General features: G+C 38.9%; 1 protein-coding gene across 5 annotated transcripts in view; it reads right to left on the bottom strand.

Annotated features, from left to right (window-relative positions):
- The window catches only part of LOC125093820 (growth-regulated alpha protein-like), a 115,859-nt gene that overhangs the window by 81,830 nt on the left and 12,406 nt on the right, over positions 1-21,623 (bottom strand). For 2 of the 5 annotated variants that reach the window (XM_047719517.1, XM_047719512.1), the window contains one exon: positions 9,681-9,764. The exons of 2 other annotated variants lie outside the window; for them this stretch is intronic. In XM_047719517.1, the coding sequence (XP_047575473.1) occupies positions 9,681-9,764 (84 nt within the window). Of the gene's footprint in view, positions 1-8,389; positions 8,547-9,680; positions 9,765-21,623 lie in introns of those variants that run through there. One more of the 5 variants, XM_047719513.1, reaches the window with a different exon arrangement.

Below are 21,623 nucleotides of genomic sequence, written 5' to 3'. Positions count from 1 at the left end.
AGGTTTGATGCAACAACAAAAGAGATAGCAGGATAAGGAGGCCCAAGGGTGCTGGTGAGGGTAGGTAGCAATTATAAATAAGCTGATTAGGGTGGGCTTAATTGAGAAGCTAATATTTGAACAAAGATTTGAAGAAGTGAGAAAGTTATCCACAGGGATATCTGGAAATAACATATTCCAAGCAGAGAAATTAGCATAATATATATATGCAATTAATATTAGCATTATATATATTATATATGCATACATAATATATATATGCATGCTAAGGCAGGCATATATATGAGTTGTTCGAGGGTCATTAAGCAGGTCAATGTGCAGGAAGAGAGGAGCAAGGAGACCTGGTAGGAAGTGAGGTCCTATTGCTAGTGACGGTATTATGGACTGAATGTATCTTTTCAATGCTCAAATGTTGAAGAAGTAACCTTCAATGTGTATTTGGAATGTATCTTCTCAATGCTTGAATGTTGAAGACGTAACCTTCAATGTGTATTTGGAAATAAGATCTTTATGGAAGTAATTAGGGTTAAACGAAGATATAAGGGTGGTACCCTGATCCAAAAGGATTAGTGTCTTTATAAGAAGAGACATCAGACAGCTCATTTTCTCTCTCTCTTTCTCTCTCTCTCTGCCATGTGAGCACACAGTGTGAAGGTGTTTGTCTATAAGCCAGAAAGAGTTCTCACCAGAAGCTGACCATGCTGGCCTATGCTCCAGCCTCCTGAAGGGTGAGAAAAGACATGCTTATAGTTTAAGCCGCCCAGTCTATGTTTTGTTATAGAAGCTCAAGCAGACTGAACCAGGGGGTGAGATGGAGGGGTGGTTTGGCAGACATAAGGCTTTGTTGGCTATTCCAAGAACTAGGGCTTTTCTGTGAGTGAGATGGGAGGTGATCGAAATGAAAGTTTTGAATAAAAGAATGACACTATCTGATCTATGTTTTGTTTTATTAATATATAACGTAATATTTGCCCCAGGGGTACAGGTCTGTGAATCATCAGTCTTACACAACTCACAGCACTCACCATAGCACATACCCTCCCCAATGTCCACAACCCAGCAACTCTAACCCTACCCCTCCACTCCCCAGCAGCCCTCAGTTTGTTTCCTGAGATTTAGAGTCTCTTGTGGTTTGTCTCCCTCTCGATCTATGTTTTAAAAATACTGCCGTGGCTACTGTTTTGAAACAAACTGGGGATGTGAGGGTAGCAAGTATAGAACAAAAGTCAATTTGGACATGACAGCATCCCTGGGTGAGAGAGAAGGCTGGCTCAAACAAAGGTGGTAGAAGCTGAGGTGGTGAAAAATGGTCAGAGTCTAGATATACTTTTCAGGTGGATTCAACAGGATTTTCTGACAAAAATAATATCTAATGCTGAAAAAGCATTTGACAAAGTACAGCATCCCTTCCTGATCAAAACTCTTCAAAGTGTAGGGATAGACGGCACATACCTCAATATTATCAAAGCCATCTATGAAAAACCCACTGCAAATATCATTCTCAATGGAGAAAAACTGAAAGCTTTTCCGCTAAGGTCAGGAACAGGGCAGGGATGTCCGTTATCACCACTGCTATTCAACATAGTACTAGAAGTCCTAGCCTCAGCAATCAGACAACAAAAGGAAATTAAAGGCATCCAAATCGGCAAAGAAGAAGTCAAACTATCACTCTTTGCAGATGATACGATACTATATGTGGAAAACCCAAAAGACTGCACTCCAAAACTGCTAGAACTTGTACAGGAATTCAGTAAAGTGTCAGGATATAAAATCAATGCACAGAAATCAGTTGCATTTCTCTACACCAACAAGACAGAAGAAAGAGAAATTAAGGAGTCAATCCCATTTACAATTGCACCCAAAACTATAAGATACCTAGGAATAAACCTAACCAAAGAGACTAAGAATCTATACTCAGAAAACTATAAAGTACTCATGAAAGAAATTGAGGAAGACACAAAGAAATGGAAAAATGTTCCATGCTCCTGGATTGGAAGAATAAATATTGTGAAAATGTCTATGCTACCTAAAGCAATCTACACATTTAATGCAATTCCTATCAAAGTACCATCCACTTTTTTCAAAGAAGTGGAACAAATAATCCTAAAATTTATATGGAACCAGAAAAGACCTCGAATAGCCAAAGGAATATTGAAAAAGAAAGCCAAAGTTGGTGGCATCACAATTCCGGACTTCAAGCTCTATTACAAAGCTGTCATCATCAAGACAGCATGGTACTGGCACAAAAACAGACACATAGATCAATGGAACAGAATAGAGAGCCCAGAAATAGACCCTCAACTCTATGGTCAACTCATCTTCGACAAAGCAGGAAAGAATGTCCAATGGAAAAAAGACAGCCTCTTCAATAAATGGTGTTGTGAAAATTGGACAGCCACAGGCAGAAAAATGAAATTGGATCATTTCCTTACACCACACACGAAAATAGACTCAAAATGGATGAAGGACCTCAATGTGAGAAAGGAATCCATCAAAATCCTCGAGGAGAACACAGGCAGCAACCTCTTCGACCTCAGCCGCAGCAACATCTTCCTAGGAACATCACCAAAGGCAAGGGAAGCAAGGGCAAAAATGAACTTTTGGGATTTTATCAAGATCAAAATCTTTTGCACAGCAAAGGAAACAGTGAACAAAACCAAAAGACAACTGACAGAATGGGAGAAGATATTTGCAAATGACATATCAGATAAAGGGCTAGTGTCCAAAATCTATAAAGAACTTAGCAAACTCAACACCCAAAGAACAAATAATCCAATCAAGAAATGGGCAGAGGACATGAACAGACATTTCTGCAAAGAAGACATCCAGATGGCCAACAGACACATGAAAAAGTGCTCCATATCACTCGGCATCAGGGAAATACAAATCAAAACCACCATGAGATATCACCTCACACCAGTCAGAATGGCTAAAATGAACAAGTCAGGAAATGACAGATGCTGGCGAGGATGCGGAGAAAGGGGAACCCTCCTACACTGTTGGTGGGAATGCAAGCTGGTGCAACCACTCTGGAAAACAGCATGGAGGTTCCTCAAAACGTTGAAAATAGAACTACCCTATGACCCTGCAATTGCACTGCTGGGTATTTACCCTAAAGATACAAACGTAGTGATCCGAAGGGGCACGTGCACCTGAATGTTTATAGCAGCAATGTCTACAATAGCCAAACTATGGAAAGAACCTAGATGTCCATCTACAGACGAATGGATAAAGAAGATGTGGTATATATACACAATGGAATACTATGCAGCCATCAAAAGAAATGAAATCTTGCCATTTGCGACGACGTGGATGGAACTAGAGGGTATCATGCTTAGCGAAATAAGTCAATCGGAGAAAGACAACTATCATATGATCTCCCTGATATGAGGGAGAGGAGATGCAACATGGGGGGTTGAGGGGGTAGGAGAAGAGTAAATGAAACAAGATGGGATTGGGAGGGAGACAAACCATAAGTGACTCTTAATCTCACAAAACAAACTGAGGGTTGATGGGGGGAGGGGGTTGGGAGAGGGGGGTGGGGTTATGGATATTGGGGAGGATATGTGCTATGGTGAGTGCTGTGAAGTGTGTAAACCTGGCGATTCGCAGACCTGTACCCCTGGGGATAAAAATATATGTTTATAAAGCTGTAAAAAAAAAAAAAAAGAAAAAAGAAAGGATGAATACCCAAGTTTTATAGCAACATGGACGGGACTAGAAGAGATTATGCTGAGTGAAATAAGTCAAGCAGAGAGAGTCAATTATCATATGGTTTCACTTATTTGTGGAGCATAACAAATAGCATGGAGGACAAGGGGAGATGCAGAGGAGAAGGGAGTTGAGGGAAATTGGAAGGGGAGGTGAACCATGAGAGACTATGGCCTCTGAAAAACGATCTGAGAATTTTGAAGGGGTGGGGGGTGGGAGGTTGGGGGCACCAGGTGGTGGGTATTGTAGAGGGCACGGATTGCATGGAGCACTGGGTGTGGTGCAAAAATAATGAATACTGTTATGCTGAAAAAATAAAAAAATTTAATAAAAAAATAATAATAATATCTAACATGTAAGTTAAAAAAAATCAAGAAAACCCCAAGTTTTTTGGTCTGGACCATTGGGAAGGTAAAGTTGCCATCCACTATAACAGAGACTTGCAGGTAGACCAGATTGTTGGGGATGACCAAGAGTTCCATTTTGGATCTAGTAACTGTGAAATGGCTGTTCGAGTCTGAAGTGATCATGTTCCGTGGGAAGACGCACAAGTCTGGAGTTCAGGGAGGGCTCAAGGGTGGAGCCTGAAGCCTGGGAATCATTGACACATAGATGACATGTAGTCATAAGACTGGATGAGATCACCAGGGTCTGTTCTTTTTTACTTCTCTACTTTGAAATTCTTTCTCTCCTTCCCTACTCATTTTCTAATGCTTCTGCATTTTCCAAGGTCAGAACAAGGGTCGAAGGATACAGGGCGATTTTTTTCTAATTTAATTGGTACTGTTTGTGGTTCTTCCTTGGGTGACTGGCTGGTTATGCACTATTTTATAGCAGGCTACACATGCTGCCTTTTTATGGACATGTGGCTTAGTTCTCCAGCTGTTCTCACATGAGGTACCCTGCATCTTTCTGCTCCCTGATTCGGGGTGTGGGCAAGGATGGGATGCCGGTTCACCCAACTTCTTATGAACCCCTCCCCTTAACTTCTGCTTCTAAGTCACTATACCTCTAGTTTCTTTCTGCTGGTGTTTCTTAGATCTAACAGAAGTGTCCTTTATAGAGTCTCTTGAAGATGACTTAGCCATTATATTTATAACTATATACACATGAGAAAACAGATTGAAAGGAGATGTACTAAAATAATGGCAGTGATTACATTGATATAGGGGGACTTGGGTAATAACTTTCTCATCTATTTTCCAAAATATGTTGTAATGTGGTTAAATTTCTTTTTCAGTAAAAAACAATATATGTATATATAATTTTGTATGCAAATATATACTAGTATATTTTGTATATAAGTATGTATATAGTATTTTTGTATAATATACAAAATGCTTATGTACATACATTCAATAAAAAATGCTATATAGTTTTATTGAATATTTATACATGTACATGCACATATACTTCTGTGTGTGTCCATCAACACGCACACACACACATTTCTATGTTTAAAGCTTAAACTTACCTTTGTTCTTTCCAGAAGATGACATTGCTGTAATGTAGTGATTCAATTTAAGACATGACCTACTTTTAAATATTCTAGATTGAAAAAATCTTTTAAATATAAGTTATTATTCTTATGTGATGTATGTGACCCACTCATTAAGAAGCCTATTTTTCAGCAGTCCTAATTTAGAATATCTATCTTGAAGAGTGGTTGGTTCAAATCTCTCAATTTGACCAAACTGAGTTTCTAGATAGAGAAGTACTGTGGTGGCAAAACACAAACCATTACGAACAAATTTAGTGAATTAACTACACTAAAATAATACATTTTTCCATGGGGGAAAGCCAAAATAAAATGAAAACACAAATGGAAAATACAAAATAAACATTGTGGGATTTATTTCCAGAAAAATATTTATTTTTTAATGTGTACATGTAGCTTACAAGTAAATGATAAGACCAATAATAATGAAAAAAATGTCCTAGAGAGCAAAATGTAAATGGCCACAAAAAAGAAAAGAAAAGAAGCCCAACATTACTCATTATTAGAGAAATACAGGCTCAAACAATGGGATAGTAGTTTTTACCAATCAGTTTGGCAAAGATCAAAAAGTAGGACAAAACACTATCACCAGTGCCTTTCGTTTTCATAGTCTAATGGAGGGAGCTTAAATGAGTGCAAATTCTTTGGAACCGTTTGGGCAATGTTTATTAAAATGTAAAATGCACGTGCCTTTGATTCAGACGTTCCTATTCTATATATTTATACTACACGTGTACTTGTATAACTTGAATACACAAAAAATGAATATATAGATATTCACTAAGGGATTATTTCTCACATAAAATAGAGTCTGGGAAGACCTAAATGGGGGCATCTAGGTGGCTCAGTCGGTTAAGTGGGTTAGGCTCAGGTCCATGATTATGGAGCACCCCTCGCCACTAGGCCTCGTGTTCGGTGGGGAGCCTGCTTCTGCCTCTCCACCTCTCCTCCCTCTGCTCATGCTCTCTTTCTCTTGTGCACTCTCTGTCTCATAAATAAATAAAATCTTAAAAAAAAAAAAAGACCTAAGTGTCTATCAGAATAGACAGGTAAGCTGAACAATGGTACATACCTGCAATAAAATATTCTACCCCCACTCCCCACCTGAGCAAGTAAATAAATAAGTAAATAAATGTACTGGAATGAGACAATGTTCTCATTTATGTCATCAAATATGCTGGTTCATGTAGAGAACATTTCTGGGAATATATACCCACCAGAGTTGGTAAAAATTATTATCACTCCTAGGGATGAAACCAGACAACTCGGGATTTAGGGTGGGGGAAAATTTATTTTTTCCTTTAAAAAAAAGGATAAAACCCCTTACACCATTTACATTTTTACCATCCATGTTTTCTTTCAATAACTCTAACACCTGTACCTATTTGCTGATGTAAACTTTGGCCCATGGGTAAAAAATAGAAAATTAAATAAAATGAAGTGACAGTAGAAATATGGGTCCTTTTTGACCAGATGGCCCCAGGGTTATCAAAATTTGAATGACTCCAGGAAAAATAGGTCAGAATTGGGTCCATCCGATGTATTTTGAGGCAAACCTTAAGAACGGTGGATAATTTTCAGGAAGGATCTGATTAATGGTTGTTCTTAATGATTGGCCTGCCTCATAGATGAGGGATTCTTCTTACATGCTGATATTCATGTTTTAGAACAGTCACTTTGTGGTGAATCAGACTGATTGGAATAGGAATAGTCATGGACACTAGTTAGGAGGCTATTTCAGGGAAACTGTGGAAAGTTTGAGAAGGCCAGAACTAAGACAGTAGCAACGAGAAGGAGGAAGAGGCCTAAATGAAGGTGGAAAATGGTGGAGTAATGTCAGGACCCAGAGCCTGGCTGGTCGTGGAGCAGAAGGGGAAGGTCAGTTTACAATGATCCCTAAATTTCCAGCTTAGGCAACTGGATGAATGGTCTAATAAAATAGAAATAATGCAATAAAATAGAGGAGGAAGGAGTTGGGGAAAAATAACAAATGTCTCTCCTTTACCCTGAACTCCTTGTCCCAGGGAGTAGGGCATAGTCACAGGTAATAAATGTGTGTTTCAGGATAGGAGGCTGGTGCAAGGTATGGGGACAGTTCTTTTCCTCAGTGACAATAATTGAATCTCAAGAGAAGAGAAAAATCCCTGGGTGAATGGTGAGTTCTGGAAGGATGTTTGGCTAAATTAAAATGATATATTTTTGTTGGCACCAAGAAGAAAATGCGGAAACTGGTATCATCAGTCCAGACCAAGATGATAGCATTTGAAGATCAAGTGTGGGAAGGCTGATATTGTTGGAGGGAGTAGCCAGGAGGATGTCTTAAGCAGCTTAAATGAGTTACTGTGTCATGGGGAAGAAATGCACCTCACCCAGAAACCCACAGAGGGTCTCCTCTAGAGGTTTTATGTCTCAGCATCCCGCAGTCTGGGTGTAACCAGGGTGGAGCCGGTTCTGCTAACTAAAGCAGAAGTAATGGAGATAAGAGTAATGGAGGATAAAAATCAGGATTCCTGCCATCCCACCTTTTCTCTGCCACTATCTGGTTTTATAATCTTTGTCAAGTTAGTTGTTTGTGTTGATTTAAAAGCTTTCCCTGTGAAATGAGATAAAATGAGAAGCAAAGGTAGTTTTGACAGTTTATATAGATGTGGAGCCAATAACCCAGACTGAAGAGGTATGGGAAGACCTCCTGGAGGAGGTGATATACAAAGACCATTCTTCAAATCTTAGTTCCTTTGTATGTTAGGTCATGTGCAGGGGAAGGAGGCAGGGCAAGGGGAACCAAGGGAAGTTAAGTGGTTGGGTACAACATGGAACAGGTAGACTCTGTTAAGGTATATTGAGCATAAGAAGGAAACCTCTCACCCACTATATGGATTTGGGAGCTTATTCTCTCAACATAATAGAAATTTCATTACTTCTCCTTCCATTATTCCCACACAAGTAGTCAATCACCTGCCTGAAAACAATGTTTAGGTTGTTAGAATGAGCAAAGGAGGCAGTTCATTGTAGTCATAAATTAGCATAAGTTGGTGTTATTTTCTTTAAAAATAAAATTATTTATTTGACAGAGAGAGCACAAACAGTGGGAGTAGTAGAGGGAGAGGGAGAAGCAGACTCCCCGCTGAGCAGAGAGCCCAATGCGGGGCTAGATCCCAGGACTATAAGATCATGACCTGAGTCGAAGGCAGATGTTTAACCATCTGAGTCACCCAGGTGCCGCAATTGGTGCTAGTTTCAAAGAAAATTCTGGAGGATGTCCAAGCTCACCATGATACCAAGGGCTCTCGACACCCATAGGATATGACTTTCCCTGTGTGGCCATCAGTTAGGAGCGCTACAAAAAAAAAAAAAAAAAAAAAGAGTACCACAATACAATCAGAGCCACATGTAACTATACAGATATGCAGGATTACCCAAGTGTGGTGCCTTGCAAGAAAAAAGAAAAGACCTTGACGAATAAAGACAAAACCCTATGTATTTGGTCAGCTGAAAACTAATAACAGCCATAATTAACTACTTTATCTCTACTTCTTCCATGACAGAGCAAAGTAAGAACAAATGAAATCATGTAAATCCCAATGTTAAGTGAATTAACCAAAATGGCATAACTTATAGCTGTGGATCTGGAACACTAAGCCATAGCTATAGGATTCTCAAACCCAAGTTCTTCCCACCACATTATACCACTCAACTGCCAAGGTGATCCTCTGGTGATTCAGAGCCCCACATACCCTTAATTTGTTTTCCTGTTGATTTTTTAACTAAAAAACCCAGAAAATTTAATTTTTCTATATGACTGGTCACCATTCTCTTCTTAGACACTGCTATGTCTTAAAAATGCCCCCCCCCCACAAAATCCTACTTTGATTTTTTTTTTCCAGAAGTTAATCCAAATATACTCCTATTATCAGCTGCCTGTACTTAGTGTATCTTCTCCATTCATCAATTTGCAAATTCTATTTGGAGTCTAGTTTCTAGAAATGTTGTGCTGGAGATAAATTTTTTTCAAAGGGGAATTATTTTTTCTGAAAATTTCTCTCATCAAATGCCTGGCTAGCTGGTCTGCATAAGGCAGTTTCTAGGACTTTTAGATCATTTTTGTATTTATTGGGGATGTTTATAACACAGGTCAGTTGGATAGTATGTTAAATAGAATGCATGGACCAATTGTTCTCAAACTTGGTCATGCATCAGAATCATCTGGGATGCTTATTAAAACACAGACTGTTGGGTTCCATCCCCAGAATTTCTGATCCAGTAAATCTGGGCTGAGGCCTAAGAATTTAGATTTCTAACAAGTTCCTAGCTGGTCTTGGGAATGACACTTTTGGATTTTCTGGTATAGACTCATTCTGATCTTATTATAATTTTATTCTAACATATAGCAGAGTTTGTATACATTCAAAAATATCTTTAATTAAAAGGAAAAAGAGAGTATGAATACAAGAATCCTTGGCATTAATTTTACCTGTTGATAATCTTTTTGATAACAATCATCACCCATTCAGCCTCAGGATCCAAACAAATTAATGCCCCATCTTTCAGTGGGACTCTGAAAAAAAAAAAAAAAAAGAGAGCATTTTGGTTAAATGATAATTGTATGTAATTCAATAACACTTTAAGTTTATTGATTAAAATTTCAGCAACATGAAATTTTATGCTTAAAATGAACATATGGATTTATTTCTCAAACTACATTAATCATTTTATTGGAATATGACTATCAGTCATACCAGTGTACATAATGGAATTTTAAAAATCAACTAAAATAATTTTTTTTTCTTATTTGGACTTCTACTACACAGGTGTCAGCAATTATTGGGCTTATGCTACACAGGTGGTAGACTCGGGAAAATCTACATAAAAGTAATATCCTTCAATCTGAGACTTATCAACCACTTGCTATACATTCTGTATCATCATACCTGTGCTAATTTTGTTAGCTTTTAGGACCTCAGTAAAACCTCATTTATTATAGGGAGAGGGAAGGAGAACATAAATTGCTTACTTAAAGTAATTCTGTAGTTTAAATTGTTTCTTTAGTTTTCAACTGTACTTGACAGAACCACAAATCTCTACCTCTTTGAAGTTCATTACATGAAGACCAGATCGTAATAAAAATGATAATGATAATAATGTAATAATAACCCTTGAACAAATTACCGATACAAAGATAGCCACAAAACAGCAAGCATAACAGTGGAAACTTGAAAGTGTTTCCTCTGTGTGCAGAAAGGAGATTAGAGGGCCTGCCATCGCCACAAAGCTAGAGAGATAAAAGGCATAAAATTCCAAAGAAGGAAACTAAATGGACATGATTGCCAGATGACGGGACCACCCAAGTAAGGAACTGACAGTCACAAAGTCAATACAAAATTTTATGTTTAAATCCTAATAACTAGTGGAACATAAAATTTTATAAAGCTATTCTTTATAATAACATCCAAAAATATAAAGTGACTTGAAATGTGGGGTTTTTTTTTTTTTTTACTAATAAAAAGGACATGGAAGGGAAACATCAAAAAATACAAAGTGACTAGAAATGTGCTTTGTTTAAGTAATAAAAAGACATGGAATTTTGGGGGAAATTATGAAACTTTGTTTAAAAACATTAAAGAAGGGGCACCTGGGTGCTGAGCGGGTTAAAGCCTCTGCCTTTGGCTCAGGTCATAATCTCAGGGTCCTGGAATCGAGCCCCGCATCGGGCTCTCTGCTCAGCGGGGAGCCTGCTTCCCCCTCTCTCTGCCCTCCTCTCTGCCTACTTGTGATCTCTGTCAAATAAATAAATAAAACCTTTAAAAAAAAATTAAAGAAGCCCTTGATAAATTGAGAGCTATTTTATATTCTTGAAATAACTCAGAACTATAAAGATGTTAATAATTCACAAACCAATCTAAAATATCAAAGAAATTCACTCAAACTTATAGTTAAGTTAGTGCAAATTTGCAAGTTGCTTCTAATATTTATATGGAAGAGCAAGCAGAAATCTAAGAAAATCTGCTCTGAAGACAATGGGAGAATTTTCCTTTCTTGATGTCAAGAAATTAGGATAAAATGTTAATGAAGATGGTGTACAAGTATAGACAATTTGATTTATGGGACAGAATAGAGAAGTCAGAAATATCCTTGCACATCGATGGGAACTCAGTTTATGATATAAGTAGCAGTGCTGGAATAATTGATGAACCGTTATAGAAAAATAAAATAAAATTGTATAATTCCATCACATTGCATACAAAATCAGCTCTATTTGGGTTAAGGTCTTAAATACAAAAGAAAAAACTGTAAAAACTTTAGAAGACCATATAAAAGACAATATAAAATATTTCTGTGAAGTCTGTGGAAGAAAGTTTTTTGAAACAAGACACCAAATGTGCTAATCAGAAGAAAAAAAAAAAGCATATTGCCTAACTCAGTATATTAAATCCGCAAACTTATGCTAATTGACATACTAGAAAGAAGGAAAATCCGAGCCACAAATTGTAAAATGGGCTTTGCTATCTGTAAATCTATATTTACGTATAATATATATTATATAATATGTGCATATTTTATTATATATATATGTATATATATATATATATATATATATATATAATGAGAGATCAATATCCAGAATATAAAGAATACCTATGAACCAATAGGGAAAGATAGTATCCAAGTAGGAAAAGAACCAAAGAAAGGAACAGAAATTTCACTAAAGGAAGAACACAGATGCTTATAAACATGTGAAAAAATATTCAACCTTATTAATAATGGAAAAATGCAAATGAAAAGAACAATTAAAATATACCATTTTAAAGCCATCATGTTACCACCACCAGATACTGGCCAATATGTGGAGCAACAGATGGTTTTATGTAGGATGGAGTGTTCTTTGGTATCTTAATACATTAATACAGTGTGGCATAATCTTGTAAGGTCGAAGGTGTGCAAACCTTAAACCCAGCAAGTAATTCCTACAGAAACTCTCATATACATGAACCTTATATAGAGAATGTTGATAATAGCACAAATCTGGAAAGAACCCAGATGTGCACCAATAGAGATCTGGATAAACAAATTTGATATTTATTGATTTAGTATTCCTATGATGGGATATTAAGTGTCATTTAAATTGAATAAACTACAGCTACAGATATCAGAGTGCATGTATTGCAGAATAAAATGTTGGATAATAGAAGCAAGTCACAGAAGAATATATTCAGCATGGCATCCTGAAGTTCAAAAGCAGGCTGTCTTATAGAGAGAGGTAAACCATTAGAGGCTCTTAACTCTAGGGAACAAACTGAATGTTGATGGAGAGGAAGGGGATGGAGGGATGGAATAATTGGGTGATGGACATTAAGGAAGGCCCTTGATGTGCTGAGCACTGGGTGTTATATGTAACTGATGAATCACTGAACTCTACTCAGAAACTAATAATAAACTATATGTTAACTAACTTGAATTTAAATTTTAAAAAAGCAGGCTGTCTTAGTTCATTTGGGCTGCTATAAACAAACAAACAGGCAAAAAAACACAACAGAAACCCCCATTGACTGGGTGGTTTAAACAACAAACATTATTTCTGGAGGTTGGGAAGTCCATGATCAAAGTGCCACAGATCTGGTGTCTGGGGACAACCTACTTCCTGGCTCATTGAAGGCCACTTTCTAACTCTGTGGTCACATGTTGGAAGGTTAGGGAGCTCTCTATGGTCTATTTCTTTTCTTTCTTTCTTTTTTTTTACTATTCTTTTTTTAAAATTTTTTATTTATTTTTTATTTGAGAGAGAGAGAGATCACAAGTAGGCAGAGAGGCAGGCAGTGAGAGGGGGAAGCACGCTCCCTGCTGAGCAGAGAGCCTGATGTGGGGTTAGATCCCAGGACCCAGGGATCATGACTTGAGCCAAAGGCAGAGGCTTAACCCACTGAGCCACCAAGGCGCCCCTCTATGGTCTCTTTCTCAAGGGAACTAATCCCATTGATGAGTGATAAGGGCCCCACCCTCATGATCTAACCACCTCCCATAAGCCCCACCTCCTAATATGGTAACATTGGGGCTTAGGATTTCGACATACGAATTTGGGAGCAGGGACACACATTCAATTCACAACACAGGCAAAATTGTAATTGTTTTAGATTTCAAACATAGATGGTAAAACTATTTTTAAAAAGCAAGAAACCACAGCTCAAATAGTAGTTATTTCTTAGGTTGGGATGGATATATGATGGGGGAATATATTAGTTTGATTAGTTTGCTAGGTCTGCCATAACATATACCACAGACAGGGTAGCCTAAAAACAGAAACCTACTACCTCACTATAAAGGCTAGAAGTTCAAGGTCAAGGTATTGGCAGGTTTGGTTTCTTCTAGGACCCCTCACCTGAGCTTGTAGACAGCCATCTCCCTGCTGTGTCCTTATGTGTATGCTTTTCTGGTGTCTTTCCCTCTTTACGGACACCAGTCACATTGGATTAGGGCCCAGGCTTGTGACCTCATTTAACTTTATGCACTTCTTTAAAGGTCCCGTCTCCAATTACGATCACCCTCTGAGCTTTTGGGTGTTAGGACTTCAACATAAATATTTAGAGAGGATACGATTCAGCCCATAATAGGTGTTTTGCATGTGCAGGCTTCTGAGGTACTAATTATGTTCCAGATTTGGGGCTGGGTGCCAAGCGAATGGGTGTTTGATCTTTCAACTGTATGTGTACATATTTATACACTCTTTTGTATACTTGTTAGGCAGAATCCTAAGAAGAACCACCAAGTTTTCCTCCCTGGTCTCCAGGAATATGATGAGATATTACATGATGATTATGTCACAGGAGGAGGCAAAGGGATTTGCAGATACAGTTAAGGTTACTGATGAGTTGCATACATTAATCCAAATAAAGGTGATTCAGGTGGTCCCAATGTAATCACATGGGTCCTAAAAGCAGAGAGTTATCTCTGGCTGGTAGCAAAAGAGAAAGAGAGATTTGAAGCCTGAGATCGCTTCAGTGTGGGGCAGATTCTCAGCTGCTGATACAGAAGGAGCTATGTGGAAGGAACTGAGAGTAGCCTCTAGGAGCTGCAGGTGACCATCAACTGATGGCCAGAAAGAATATGAGTACCTCAATGCTAGAACTGCAAAGAACTGAATTCAGCCAACAACACAAATAATCTTAGAAGTGGTTTCCCCCCAGAGCCTCCAGAGGAGACTTCAACCCCGCTGAAACCCTAATTTAAGCCTTATGAAACCCTAAGCCAAGAACCTAGTCAAGCCATTGGACTACAGACTTACAGTAGTATTGTTGAGATGACAAATGGGTTTATTTTATGCGACTAAGTTGTGGTTGACTTGTTACTTAGCAGTGAACCGAAACAGTATGCATCATATAGTTCCAAATTTTAAAAAGTTTCCGTAAAATGCAGAAGTGTGCCCCACAGCCACTAAGTGCTATATTTGTAGGCTGATGGTTCAGAAAAGTTGTCAAGTTAGCCTGGAAAGCCATTAGGCCATACTGGATTTATTGTGTTACCCAAGGACCTAATAGAGAGCTCTCTAGGCAATCAAGGTTCACCCATGTATTCTTACTGAGGACCATGTATCTTTGTTTGTTGTACATGTTCATTGACATCAAAGGCCACTCAAAAGTCTTCATATCCTAATGATGTTCCCATTTGAGAGCCTTTTCTTTCTGGAAAGGGTACATGATGTTTTCAGAAAGGAGAACACAAACACTGGACAATGATCTTCCCATGCTGTAATAATGCTCAGAGCCCTGGTTTCCTGTACTCTCAATCTAGCACTTTTTTAAAATTTTTTATTTTGTATAAACATATATTTTTATCCCCAGGGGTACAGGTCTGTGAATTGCCAGGTTTACACACTTCACAGCACTCACCATAGCACATACCCTCCCCAATGTCCATAACCTCATCCCCCTCTCCCAGCCCCCCTCCCCCCAGCAACCCTCAGTTTGTTTTGTGAGACTAAGAGTCACTTATGGTTTGTCTCCCTCCCAATCCCATCTTGTTTCATTTATTCTTCTCCTACCCCCTCAACCCCCCATGTTGCATCTCCACTTCCTCATATCAGGGAGATCGTATGATAGTTGTCTTTCTCCCATTGACTTATTTCACTAAGCATGATACCCTCTAGTTCCATCCACATCGTTGCAAATGGCAAGATTTTATTTCTTTTTTCTAGCACACTTTTAATGCAAATGTCATCAGCTTTGAGGAGCCCAGTACTAGTGGCTTCCATTCTCCCCCACATCTTATCCTGCCTTATCCCCCAAAGCTTATCCTTTATTTATCAATGCAGCAGGAGCCTCAATTCACAAAATAAGTACCAATCGGGTTATTTAGAGAGATAATCATACAAATCTAATCATCTGCTCTATTTACAATCAGTACACATTTAAGTAGCACCTACTATGTTTGAGGAATTGTTAAGTACACTAGACCAATAATTCATTGTTTCAAATTATGCCTGGTCAATAAAATAACTTATTTCGTGGCAAAATCAACCTTATTTCCTCCTATGAAAAGTTGTAAACATAAATATTTTAGGTGAATTCTATCTTTCTATTGAAAGCGGTGATTCCCATCTGCCTACCATCATTAGAATAAATACCCTACACCTATTTGCAGTAATGCTCCTGCTGTTGTCTCTAGTAAGACAAGCACAGACCCTTACAGTTAAATATTTTCTAGGAAGTTAAAATTTTTTAAATTAATTCAACAAGAAATTCTTTGACACTCCACACTGTAAACATACGTTCTGTTTAGGTTTTAATCTTACAGCTTCTACGTTTGCTACATTAGATCTGGAATCTTTTCTAAATTTTGCAAAGGAGAATATAAAATCTATAGCTGCTTTACCAAAGATGCTCAGGCCAAGGACAGACAGCAGGAGGAGTGTCTGTGGGCTCTTGGCAGACAGGTCTGTGGTCAGTCTTGACCTTGGTCTGAATGGTGGAATCAACACAGCAGCCCTCTTTTATGTGTCTTCTGTAGCTCTGAGAATTATTTGTTGTCCATGCACTCTTCCCACTAAAGAATGAAAGGAGCAGCTTATAAAGTAGTGTGCTTGTCACAAGCTGATAAGGAAATAGGGTTTGTTTTTCAAGTGTTGCTTTAGTTGGAGGAGGGCTGAGGTTTAGGGTCAGGATATGAATTTATTGAAAGGAGAAATGAACCTATTATTTCCTGGGGAGGGAAACTGCATAATCCTGAAGAGTTCAGTGCCAGTTAGTTAATAGTGACTTACAGAATGGAGTCAGGAATGTCTATACACTTTCTAAAGGTCATGTTTGTACAAAGTAAGTAATTAAAATGTGTTTTCCTCCACAAGTATTTGCTTTTAGCATTTGTACCTATTTGCATAATCCCACTCAAGGTGTTAATAGAATCTGCCAAGCTCCAACTACACCTCTAAGTAACCTACAAAGAAACTGAAGTGCAGACCACGATAACCCTTACCCTGTCAAAAAGAGCAAATTACAGTTTACTTGTGGTTTGAAGGCAGCAGTTTTAATGGGCTTGAAGCTATAATAAGCAACATGAACTCTGAACTTTTTCCTAAACAATTTTATAAATGACTTTAATTATTATTTCATACTGGCCACATTTTTTTTTCCATTAACAATTCAAATATCAAGGCATTGGCATTACTCTCCTCATGCTGTCATAACAATGAACCACAGACTGGGTGGCTTAAACAACAACAAAAAAATTGTCTTGGAGTTCTGGAAGATTCTGGAGACTAGAAGCCCACAGTCATGGTGTTGCCAGAGTTGGTTCTTACTGGGGGCAGGGAAAGAAGGAGCTGCTCCAAGCCTTCCTCTTTGGCTTATAGATGGTTGTTTTCATCTTCACACAGTGTTCTCCCTGTGTGCTTGTCTGCCTCCAAATTTCCCCTTACTATAAGGACACCAGTCATGTTGAATGAGGACCACCTAACGATCTCACTTTAGTTTGGTGACCTCTATAAAGACCTTACCTCCCTACAAGGTACTGGGGGTTCGGACTTTAACCTATGAACTTGAGGAGTAGCTGTGGGGCACACAATTCAACTCATAATAGCATTTAACTGAAGAATCAGTACTTCTTTAAGGGCTGATATAGTCTGAAGGTAAACCAAGCTTAAATAAGAAGGTCTTATCTTTTGGCAGTTATCATTGAACATCTGTTACCTGCCAAGACCTTTGCTGGTCATTAAACATTCAAAGAATAAAAACTGAGTTTCTGTTCTTGAGGAATTCGCAGCCTGTTTGGAGACAAACATGTAAGTAGAGGAAACTACTACATGATGTAAACCTGAGGCCCTCTGCAGGCAGAGGGGGGACTTGGAAGGGAGGGTGGGGCAGCTGGGAGAATTCACTGGAGAAGTCACATTGGAGTTGTTTAAGATGAAAGGAAGTTCATCATAGCAAAAGACTGACAAACATTCTAGACAGAGAAATGCACCAGAGCACAGGTTCACAAAGGTTTGCTATGTCTGAAAGTTTGCTTCTCCTCAAAATTTGTGTGTTTGAATCCTAAGCCCCAAGGTGATGGTGTTAGAAGGTGTGGTAATTAGGTCATGAGAATGAAACCCTCACAAATGAGATTAGTGACCTTGTAAAAGAGACCCAAACTCCCCCTGTCCCTTCTGCCAGGTGAGACAAGACGAGTCTGGGACCCAAAAGAGGCCCTTGCTTAACCATGTTGGCACCTTGAACTCAGATTTCCAGTTTCCAGAATTGTGAGATATAATTTCTGTTGTTTATAAGCCACAAGTCCATGGTATTTTGTAACAACAGCCTGGACAGACTAAGACAAGGATCTTGGCACAGTTAAGGAAGAGAAAAAAGTGATTCCAATCTCAAAATCAGGTAAGTTTTACTATCTTGACAGCATTCAATGGACTGATCAGATATTGGCCTTTATAGAAACCAAAAGCTGCACATCAGTTAGAAACACCATTCAGATGCAATCTTGATTTCTTTGAGTTTCATTTTCTATCACCAAGTGAAATGCTATACCTAGATATTATGATGAGAACAAGATAAGATAATACAAAGATAATCAACTATTGAAAGATTCAAAATAATTTAGCTTTCCAAAATTTCAAAAACAGGCTTAAGAGACATCATGGCTGTTAAGGAGTTTGTTAAAGAGAGAGTGATAAAAGATCAGGAGAACTTCCTTATCAAATGTGGGTCTCTCATTCTAGACCTGCGAAAATCTCTGCCAGATATGGAGCAGAATGTACAATGTACAGTTGGACCTAGATTGTTTAAAATATTCAGATTGTGGGGGAGGAGTCAAGATGGCGGAGAAGTAGCAGGCTGAGACTACTTCAGGTAGCGGGATATCAGCTAAATAGCTTATCTAAAGATTGCAAACACCTACAGATCCAACGGGAGATCGAAAAGAAGAAGAACAGCAACTCTAGAAACAGAAAATCAACCACTTTCTGCAAGGTAGGACTGGCGGAGAAGTGAATCCAAAGCGACGGGAAGATAGACCGCGGGGGGAGGGGCCAGCTCCCGGGAGCGGCGGAGCAACGGAGCAAAATCAGGACTTTTAAAAGTCTGTTCCGCTGAGGGACATCGCTCCAGAGGCTTAACTGGGGTGAAGCCCAGGCGGGGTCAGCGCGGCCTCAGGTCCCGCAGGGTCGCAGAAGGATCAGGGGTGTCTGAGTGTCGCAGAGCTTACCGGTATTGGAGCGGGGAAGCCAGCTACAGAGACAGAGCCGAGGAGTGACTCTCAGCTCGGGGTTACCTTGAACCGGTCGCAGGCTCGGTCAGCTCGGAGCGCGGCCGGAGGCCAGGGTGACGGGAGTCATTGGGCGCTGTTCTCTGGGGGCGCACTGAGGAGTGGGGCCCCGGGCTCTCGGCTCCTCCGGGCCGGAGACCGGGAGGCCACCATCTTCATTCCCGTCCTCCGGAACTCTACGGAAAGTGCTCAGGGAACAAAAGCTCCCGAAAGCAAACCCGAGCGGATTACTCAGCGTGGCCCCGGGTAAGGGCGGTGCAACTCCGCCTGGGGCAAAGACGCTTAAGAATCACTACAACAGGCCCCTCCCCCAGAAGATCAACGGGAAACCCAGCCAGGACCAAGTTCACCTACCAAGGAGTGCAGTTTCAATACCAAGGAGAGTGGCGGAATTCCAGAGGAGAAGAAAGCAAAGCACGGAACTCATGGCTTTCTCCCCATGATTTTTTAGCCTTGCAGTTAATTTAATTTTTTTTTTCTTTTTCAATTTTTTTTTCTTTTTCTCTTCTTCTGCTAAATTTTTTTAACTTTTACCGTTTTCTTTTTTAACGTTTTTTAAATAGTTTATCTAATATATATATATATTTTTCCTCTTTTTATATTTTTTCTTTATCGGCTTTCTTTTTTAAAATAGTTTCTTTTTTTTTTTTTTTTTCTTTCTGAACGCCTTTTTATCCCCTTTCTCCCGCCTCACAATTTGGGATCTCTTCTGATTTGGCTAAAGCATATTTTCCTGGGGTTGTTGCCACCCTTTTAGTATTTTACTTGCTCCTTCATAAACTCTTATCTAGACAAAATGACAAGGCGGAAAAATTTACCACAAAAAAAAGAACAAGAGGCAGTACCAAAGGCTAGGGACCTAATCAATACAGACATTGGTAATATGTCAGATATAGAGTTCAGAATGACAATGCTCAAGGTTCTAGCCGGGCTTGAAAAAGGCATGGAAGATATTAAAGCAACCCTCTCAGGAGATATAAAAGCCTTTTCTGGAGAAATAAAAGAACTAAAATCTAACCAAGTTGAAATAAAAAAAGCTATTAATGAGGTGCAATCAAAAATGGAGGCTCTCACTGCTAAGATAAATGAGGCAGAAGAAAGAATTAGCGATATAGAAGACCAAATGACAGAGAATAAAGAAGCTGAGCAAAAGAGGGACAAAGAGCTACTGGACCATGAGGGGAGAATTCGAGAGATAAGTGACACCATAAGACGAAACAACATTAGAATAATTGGGATTCCAGAAGAAGAGGAAACAGAGATGGGGAGCAGAAGGTATATTGGAGAGAATTATTGGAGAGAATTTCCCCAATATGGCAAAGGGAACAAGCATCAAAATTCAAGAGGTTCAGAGAACCCCCCTCAAAATCAATAAGAATAGGTCCACACCCTGTCACCTAATAGTAAAATTGACAAGTCTTAGTGACAAAGAAAAGATCCTGAAAGCAGCCCGGGAAAAGAAGTCTGTAACGTACAATGGTAAAAATATTAGATTGGCAGCAGACTTATCCACAGAGACCTGGCAGGCCAGAAAGAGCTGGCATGATATATTCAGAGTACTAAATGAGAAAAACATGCAGCCAAGAATACTATATCCAGCTAGGCTATCATTGAAAATAGAAGGAGAGATTAAAAGCTTCCAGGACAAACAAAAACAAAGAATTTGCAAATACCAAACCAGCTCTACAGGAAATATTGAAAGGGGTCCTCTAAGCAAAGAGAGACCCTAAAAGTAGTAGATCAGAAAGAAACAGAGACAATATACAATAACAGTCACCTTACAGGCAATACAATGGCACTAAATTCATATCTCTCAATACTTACCCTGAATGTTAATGGGCTAAATGCCCCAATCAAAAGACACAGGGTATCAGAATGGATAAAAAAACAAAACCCATCTATATGTTGCCTACAAGAAACTCATCTTAAACCCGAAGACACCTCCAGGTTTAAAGTGAGGGGTTGGAAAAGAATTTACCATGCTAATGGACATCAGAAGAAAGCAAGAGTGGCAATCCTTATATCAGATCAATTAGATTTTAAGCCAAAGACTATAACAAGAGATGAGGAAGGACACTATATCATACTCAAAGGAACTGTCCAACAAGAAGATCTAACAATTTTAAATATCTATGCCCCTAACGTGGGAGCAGCCAACTATATAAACCAATTAATAACAAAATCAAAGAAACACATCGACAAGAATACAATAATAGTAGGGGATTTTAACACTCCCCTCACTGAAATGGACAGATCATCCAAGCAAAAGATCAACAAGGAAATCAAGGCCTTAAATGACACACTGGACCAGATGGACATCACAGATCTATTCAGAACATTTCATCCCAAAGCAACAGAATACACCTTCTTCTCTAGTGCACATGGAACATTCTCCAGAATAGATCACATTCTTGGTCCTAAATCAAGTCTCAACCGGTATCAAAAGATTGGGATCATTCCCTGCATATTTTCAGACTACAATGCTCTGAAGCTAGAACTCAATAACAAGAGGAAATTTGGAAAGAACCCAAATACATGGAGACTAAACAGCATCCTTCTAAAGAATGAATGGGTCAACCAGGAAATTAAAGGAGAATTGAAAAAATTCATGGAAACAAATGATAATGAAAACACAACGGTTCAGAATCTGTGGGACACAACAAAGGCAGTCCTG

This window comes from Lutra lutra, chromosome 2 (assembly GCF_902655055.1).
Source record: "Lutra lutra chromosome 2, mLutLut1.2, whole genome shotgun sequence".
Lineage (NCBI taxonomy): Eukaryota > Metazoa > Chordata > Mammalia > Carnivora > Mustelidae > Lutra > Lutra lutra.
This window is presented reverse-complemented; position numbering and strand designations above follow the sequence as displayed.